Here is a 7,950-nt window from a genome sequence, read left to right on the forward strand (position 1 = left end):
TGTCAGAAAAGCTGGATGATCTATTCAAGAGAAAGAACTACACAAAACGAGGGTGTCAATGGCGCGTTGGTCATCTCTGGTCCTTATGCGAGCAGTTATTCGGCCTTGCCTTGATTGATAGGGTTGTTGGGTTTGCTTTTAAGGGATATCGTGCCAAATTCTATCCAACTGGAGTATTAGACCGTCAAAATTCCGAGTTGGCTGGTGGGTCCTACCCATATTGCTACAGATTTTCTCAGTTAGAGAGAGATCTGGCGATGTTGCTGGGCAACATAGGGTGTGGCCAAGCGTATCTTGCTGAAATATAAGCCCAGAACGGCTTGCCATGAAAGGCGACAAAACGGGACGTACAACATCGTTGACGTACTGCTGTGCTGTGAGTGTACTGCAGATGACAACCAAAGGGGTCCTGCTATGAAAAGAAATGGTTGCGAGGCCATATGAAAGGCGACAGTGAAGTCGGTATTCCACCACACTCTGAGGCATCTCCATACACATCTTTATTGGTTATTGGGCTGCAGTTTTAAGTGTTTCTCATCACTGAAGACAATTCCACTCCATTCAATAAGATTTCAGGCCGATGACATGTTTGAAGACGTCCCAGACAACGATGGGATACCACGTTACTGTCGCACGCCATACAGCTCAACGACCAGAAGTGATGGCCTGGGGTGCCTAATTTTTTTTCTTTAGCAAGACTCTCCGGCCCCGGTAGCTGAGTGGTCAGCACCACAGAATGTCATACGTAATGGCCCAGGTTCTATTCCCGGCTGTGTCCGAGATTTTCTCCCCTCAGGGACTGGTTGTTGTGTTGTGCTTCTCATCATCATTTCATCCCCATCTACTTGGAACTCGCCGAAGTGGCGTCAACTTGTAAGATTTGCACCAGGCGACTGGTCTACCTGACTGTAGGCCCTAGCCACATGGCATTTCCATTTCCATAGCAATACTCCTTTGGCTGACATCTGTGACACGGTTAGAGCACAGCAGTGAGTCCACGACATTGTACGCCCTATTCTGTTGCCCTTCATGCAAACCGTCCTAGGGTCACATTTACCAAGTTGTGAACGTTTGAAGCCTTATGGTGAGGGCGCTAAACCAGCTCGGGATATTGACGATGTAAGGCGCTAGTTGGACAGAATTTGGCTCGATGACCCTCAGGAGGACATACAGCAACTGTATCAATCCAATAAAAAGCTGTATAACTGTTTGCAAAAGAACCAGATATGGATCGGCGTGTTATTGATATGCTCAGTTATTCTGAAATTGTAATTATGCTATTTCCGTGTCAGTAGACAACATAACGTCTACCGATTTCGCCCCATTAGTAAAATTTTTTAGCGTATTTATTTGCCGCATGACAGATTTAAAGACTGCACTAAGTGAAACGCCTCTGTAGCTAGGAATATGTATAATAGAATCGTAACAATTTGCCCTCCTAAGGGACTACGCAGACCTGCTTAACGCGGAATCGCCGCAACGGGTATTCCTTCTGCCATGTGGCTGTTGTGTACGCGGTCCAGCAGGCCGCTGATGAGCCCGCTGTGGCCTAGCAGCCTGGCCACCTGGGCGGCGGTCCTGCCGGCGGCGTCTGCGGCGTCGGTCCTGGCACCGGCGGCGACGAGTGCGGCCACGGCGTCGGCGCAGCCCCTGGCGGCGGCGCGCAGCAGCGGCGTGTCGCCCTCGGCGTCGCGAGCCTCCACGTCGGCGCCCGCGGCCAGCAGCACGCGCGCCACCCCCAGGTTTCCAACGCGCACCGCGTAGTGCAGCGGCGTCGAGCCGCTGGAGTCGGCCGCGTCCACGTCTGCGCCGGCCTCCACCAGCGCCTCCGCCGCCCCCGGGCAGCCCGCGGCCGCCACGGCGTGCAGCGGGGTGTCGCCGTTGGCGTCGCGGGCGTTCGGGTCCAAGCCTGCAGCCAGTAGAGTCCTCACTGCCGTGCCACTACCCTTGATGGCCACGGTGTGCAGCTCGCTCCACGCGCCGCCCCAGCTAGACGTATGCTTCAGCGCGAGTCGTACTCCCTCTACGTTGCCACTTTCGCCCGACAAGAGCAGCTGCATCTTGACTAGACTGCGGGAGACGCCCCTCTTGTACAGCACCATCAGGACGCTCGTGTGGCCTTCTTCGCAGGCGAGGTGCACCGCCGTGTTTCCTTCAGAGTCCCGGCTCTCCGGGTCGCCGCCGGCTTCCAGCAGCAGCCGGAGGGCGTGGACGCTGCCACTGGCGGCGGCGGCGTGGAGGGGCGTGCGGCCGCGGCCGTCTCTCACGTCGCAGTCGGCGCCCGCCTCCAGCAACAGCCGTACCGCCGCGTCGCGCCTGTTGGCTGCAGCCACGTGCAGCGGCGTCGACCCACACCCGTCCAGACGCGCCGATGCCAGCTTCGCGTCCACCGACAACGCCAGCCTCAGTAGCTGCAGGTGGCCCGCACTGCAGGCCTCGCGCATCAGGGAAGCCCCAGTCTCTGCGATGGACAGCCTTCTCGTGGTGACAGTGAGATCCTTTGCAGACATACCACTTTGCAGCATTTTCTCGATCCATTCCCAGGAGCCAGTCTCCTCTGCGAAGCGTACAGGAGTCCACTTGAATACCTCCTCTACTGTCCACTTCTTGGCTGCCATCATATTGACTACCCTGTCCTAGAACATTGACAACATTTTTTCTGTGATATGGCAAGAAAGCACGACTGCTTGAATTTACAGATATGTGGAGAACGAAAAAGTAATATAACCAGTGGCAGCTGCATCCTATCAACGGTTATTTTCGGATATAACTAGTTTCAAGTTAGACTTCAGACAGAATTATGCACTGAAATGGCCTCGTTAGAATCGTTCCATAACAGAAAGGCTCGCAACATGTGCATTACCTTTAGTTTGGCATAGGTCACCAGCCTGCCTTTTTAAGAGAGAGGAGCTACTATGCCTCTCTATTATTTGTGTCCTTGCATCCCGCTTGTGTATGAAAGCAATGATATATTATTAAGTGACTGGGTAGACCCTGAAATTTTTGCAGGTAACTGTGACACATAGCGTAATATGCCAACTTTATATGGTAATAGACGAAAGCAGACACGTCTGTCAATGTCCATAGGTCATGCCAAGGACAGTATTTGTGTTCATGCCTTTATGTTGGCCAGAGGTCGTCTTTGCTATCTCTACCATCTTTGTCTCAGCTTGGGGTGGTCATATGTGCCCTCTCTCCAGCTTTGGTGCTAAGTATGGGCGCTGTGTTTCACAAGCATTACCCATTGCTTCTGGTTGCAGGTATCAGCTTTTCTCTTCCTACATCTAAATCTATACTCCACAAATAACTGTGAAGTGTGTGGCAGAGGGTTTGTCCCAATTTAGGGCTTTTCCCCATACCATTCAGATACGGAACACAGATAATGCCTCTGTGTGTGCTGTAATTAACCTTGACCTCAGGATCACTGTGACAGGAATATGTAGAAAGCGGCACTATATTCGCAGGGTCGTCATTTAAAGCCAGGTCTTGACTGGGTCAAAAAATCGGTGACTATTTATGCTGCGCTTCTCTGTATACCTCTTACCCATAACTGAACATATGTGAACATTCCATTTCATGTCCGTAGACAGTGTTAGACTCACGTATTTCTAGTAGTTGGGGGGTTCCAACAGTGACCCATTGTTATTCTAGTTAGAGCATACTGTCTCTTTTGATAGTTAATGCCAGAGCATAGAGCGCAGAGATATCCAGGGTCTCAGCATATGTCTGTGTCGCTTCCACGAAGGGAAATCGATAGATAACACCATTAATCAGGTTCTCCAAATTGTAGACAGGAATAAATAAATAAATAAAAACAGCGCTGCAGTTATGATTGGCATCGCAGAAAAATTCAATACTTCGTGATGAAATGCGATGTTCAATCGTATAAAAAGTCTTTGGATCCAAAAGCGCCTTTATTTGAGATTTATGGATAGCTATGAGGGTCGCACTGTTTAATGACTTGCAGCGCTACAGAAAGTAATAGAATAGATTACGAACGTCTGTCTACATGGTCGATATATGGCGTAATATTTTGGGATCTAACAATGGAGCAGTCACTGGAATAGCTGGGTGGGACTGATGAAGTTGTGGTTTTCACTGATCATACTTTGGTGCTGTTCTCTGGAGATTGCAGACACAAGCACGAAGAAAATATAAACTACATGGCCTCAAAGATGAAAGGGTGAAAAGATGGCGCAGAAGCAACAAATTAACAATAGATGCAAATAAAACCATATAAATGTTGCACAAGGTCCAACTATCTCTAAACAGGAACCAAACTTCGAGATTACATAACTGCCAAATTACGAGATGTGCTGTATGTAGGTATTTAGGAGTTTTCCTCGACAACAGCAGAAACTTCTCAGCTCATGTAAGCATGGTCTACCTAAATACTGTCAAAATCATTCACAAAATTGGCAGCGCCTTCATTGTCAGTTCATTCCTGGAGCCTGTTAAACTGTACCACAATTCAGTGCCGATTGTCACTGTGTGTGGCAGCAAGTGCTCGTGCTCACCGGCTCCGCCTGGTATGGCACACGGCCACCCTAAGACGTGTGCAGTGAGGGCTTCATCTAAGGATGACGGAAGAATACAGTGCTACATTGGCAGAGGCTCTCCTTGTCATTCTGGAATATGTTCCGGTGACATAACAATACAATATTTTGCTGTAGCTAGTTGGTTTCGGAGGGACAACGTACACAAGGTACAATATGTTATGGTGGCGACGCTATGTAACGCATGCTGCTTGTGTAGCAGCTTTTCCAAACAGTATCCCATACACACAAACCAGTTGTGTCTTGGACTATGTAGAGCTGTGTTTAAAAGAATAACTCGATGTAGTCATGGGATCGAGCCAAGCACGTCTGCTTTCATGTTCTGCAGCTAATTCGCGGAAAATAGTAATCTGTGATCCTCTAGTCAAATAGTCTATGCAGTGGCTAGGATTGAGAGTTAATAAAATACACAGAAATACAGTATGAAAGCTAAACGAATAATTTAGTAACAATGGTTCTATTCTTAGGTCTGTAAATGATATGGAGGAATAGAGGATTATTTTATTAATGTTTATTCAAAAAAGCACATCTCAAATAAACGGGACATGGTCCTACGATTTTCAGTTAAAATACAGACGGAAAAGACTCTGATCAAATGTCGTAAAGCTACGTTCTGACCGTTACTAGAATGTTAGCAATTTCCAAAGTAAATAGTAATCAAAGATCCGAAAACTAAGTCCATTTCGTGACCACAATACACGAAATATCAATAGATCACAACAGTTGAGCTTTAAAAATGATGATTTACAAACTAGCACATGCGAGAGGGCGAGAAGAAACTCATACTCTGCCTGTCCTCACCTCCGTAACACAAGTGGAAAGAGTTACCAGTCCTGCGATGGAGCACATTCAGACCACTCGAAATATAATGTCCATGCAGAAGTTAAAGTATGATAGCAGCCATTCACCACCCAGTATTAATCATATTCACGATCGAATGAGACTCGTTACCAGATGCAATTCTGCCTCCTTCAAGTACAAACATAAAACAGACAAAAGTTTAAAGTCTTATAGCACCCGTTCATAGCCCAGAATCTATCACATACTCATTCGTATATTATCACCCGATACCACAGTCACGTCTGCCTTCTTGCAGAACGAATATTCAAGAGTCCCGAATAGCTCCCTTGAATTCTTCATTCGAAAAGTCCCAGTCTCCATTGGCTCCTGTACTGCTCTGCTCTTCCATTAGCTGAATACCGTCCCCAGCAAAAATTCAACAGCCTTAAGTTCCACAGATATAATGTGACTAAGCTAGATCACTTTACAAACTAAATTAATATATTACAACTATATTTAAATAAAGAAATGTTATAATCATTCTCTCGCATTTAGATCATTTACAATAATTATAAATGAAAGAGTGTTCATAAATAAATAAGCCAGCATTGTTGCACAAGTGCACTAACGATAAATGACAACAGACTGTCTTATAATATTGTTGAAGTCGATATTTAGGTCTGCTTCTCAGAAGCGACTTATGGTTCTCTTTCCAACTGTGATGTCCGCTGTCATATGCGACTGACCAGTTTAAATTAGCACAGTTTTTAGTAACACTTACAGCCGACATTTAATTAATAAACTCGATGCTATAAATGAACTGTTACTGGAACACGACTGGTTTCATGTTGCCAGATGACATCTTCAGGTCTACATCTACAAGTAAAAAACCTACAGTCGACATGATGATAGAAAAACAAATAGCTATCGAAATAATCTATACTCTGTGACAACCCATATGAAATACTTACACGCCAGCAAGACATTTAAGCGCTGATACGAGGAGGAGGTCTACTGAGCATTCTCAAGACAGAATACTGTTGCCTGTATCTAGCAGGGTGTCACAGTTCAAATTAACCAGTTGGAACACTGCGACAGTCGTGGACGAAATAAAGAAAATTGAGAAATAAATCATTAGTAACAAACGACAGCGGCATGTTAAAGAGCAGAAACAGAAGGAAAACTCTTTAGTTCAATGCCTGACACGCGGCAACATATGCTTAAGGCACTAAAGTCATCAGGAATACCACAGGATACAGCCTTCAACATTTAATACGCCAGGGGATACAATTTTAATGGTATAACCTTTTAGCTTTATCGTCTAAGGAAGAACGAAGGCAGGTTCATTACTCTGGAAGAAAATTATAAGTACGTACTTATACACCTCATGGGACTTCCTGGCAAACTGTATGCCGGACTTGGAGTCCAACACGTGACCTTTGCATTTCGTCAGTACGTGCTCTACAAATCCTCACAGCCTAACATCCGCCATTAGCGGCTACTTATATCTTATGTTTGTCAATGAAAATACGATTACTAACTTACAGGGGGCGAACATGGCCCAACAAACACAGGTTTGCCAGCAATTGGTGTCGAAGTTGCATAAGAAGAACACAAAAAGAACGAAAAGTTAGGGTTTAACTCCTTATCGACAGTGAAGTTGTTAGTAACGAATACTAGATCAGCTGCTCTGGGCCAGAGGCACCAGTAGATAACATCTTCATTGAAGGAAGTATAGGGAATTTGTCTAAAGAACCTAAACTGGGGTTCAGATATCCCTCCTACTGAATAACTTTCAGTGCTTCAAGATATACGCGAACTCCATATGACAGGGAAGAAATATATCTTAGTAGTTTCTGTTACCTATTTTATATTGGCCATGTTGGCCATTATCGTCCAAAGTCATAGTGAGGACATAGTTGGCAAGAGTACAGGTAAAACTGGTCCTCCTCTTATGACTGACTACAGTAGTTAAGGTAAGAGAAATGGTACAACTGAGGATAGCTTACTCTTCAGTGTGAATGAGAACGTTAACTTCCAGAAAGCAGGCTGTCTGTGCGAAAACCTTACAAATTCAGCATTCAGTTTCAGGGAAACATGTCACATCAATCAGTATCTTTAATGAAGCTACACCGACTTGTTAAATAGTGATGTGTGGTGAATAGCATTGGAATGAAAGAGAGGAGGATTACAGTTAAAAATAAAATAGTCCATACCGTAGGACGAAGAGAATTATGTGGTAAACTAGCGTTATGGAATGGATTTGCAACTTCACATGAATCTTCTACATGCACAAATACCAGCAAGAAAGTAAATTTTAAGACACGGGTCTACGAGAACATCGTCAGTAGGAAAAGGTTCCGAACAGACCTTGAGTGCTACAATTCTCTAGCACAATGGCTACAAAGAGCAGTGGACAAAGTACAGTATCCTTCTGTTCAGATGGGAACTTCCAGAACAAATAAACGAATTCTGTTTTTGGATCAGAATTCAAAACGTCATCTGCTATCCTACCATTTTTCCTTCAACGTTTCGAGGTGAGGACTGAGATTAGTCACTAATATTCCACGGCCCTTTGCATTGATCATTCTCCCACAATTGTGGTCGTAAGTAC

General features: G+C 45.5%; 1 protein-coding gene across 1 annotated transcript; it reads right to left on the minus strand.

The window, feature by feature from the left end:
• Nucleotides 1–1,460: 1,460 nt before the first annotated feature.
• On the minus strand, nucleotides 1,461–2,621 carry LOC126335858 (ankyrin repeat and protein kinase domain-containing protein 1-like). Its single transcript, XM_049999330.1, has one exon. The coding sequence runs from the start codon at nucleotides 2,619–2,621 to the stop codon at nucleotides 1,461–1,463; it is 1,161 nt and encodes a 386-aa protein (XP_049855287.1).
• Nucleotides 2,622–7,950: the final 5,329 nt, after the last annotated feature.

The sequence above is a fragment of the Schistocerca gregaria genome, chromosome 2 (assembly GCF_023897955.1).
Source record: "Schistocerca gregaria isolate iqSchGreg1 chromosome 2, iqSchGreg1.2, whole genome shotgun sequence".
Taxonomy (NCBI): domain Eukaryota; kingdom Metazoa; phylum Arthropoda; class Insecta; order Orthoptera; family Acrididae; genus Schistocerca; species Schistocerca gregaria.

Excerpts from the sequence above, each read along its gene's own strand:
- LOC126335858 (XM_049999330.1), bottom strand. The coding sequence starts at position 2,621 with ATGATGGCAGCCAAGAAGTGGACAGTAGAGGAGGTATTCAAGTGGACT.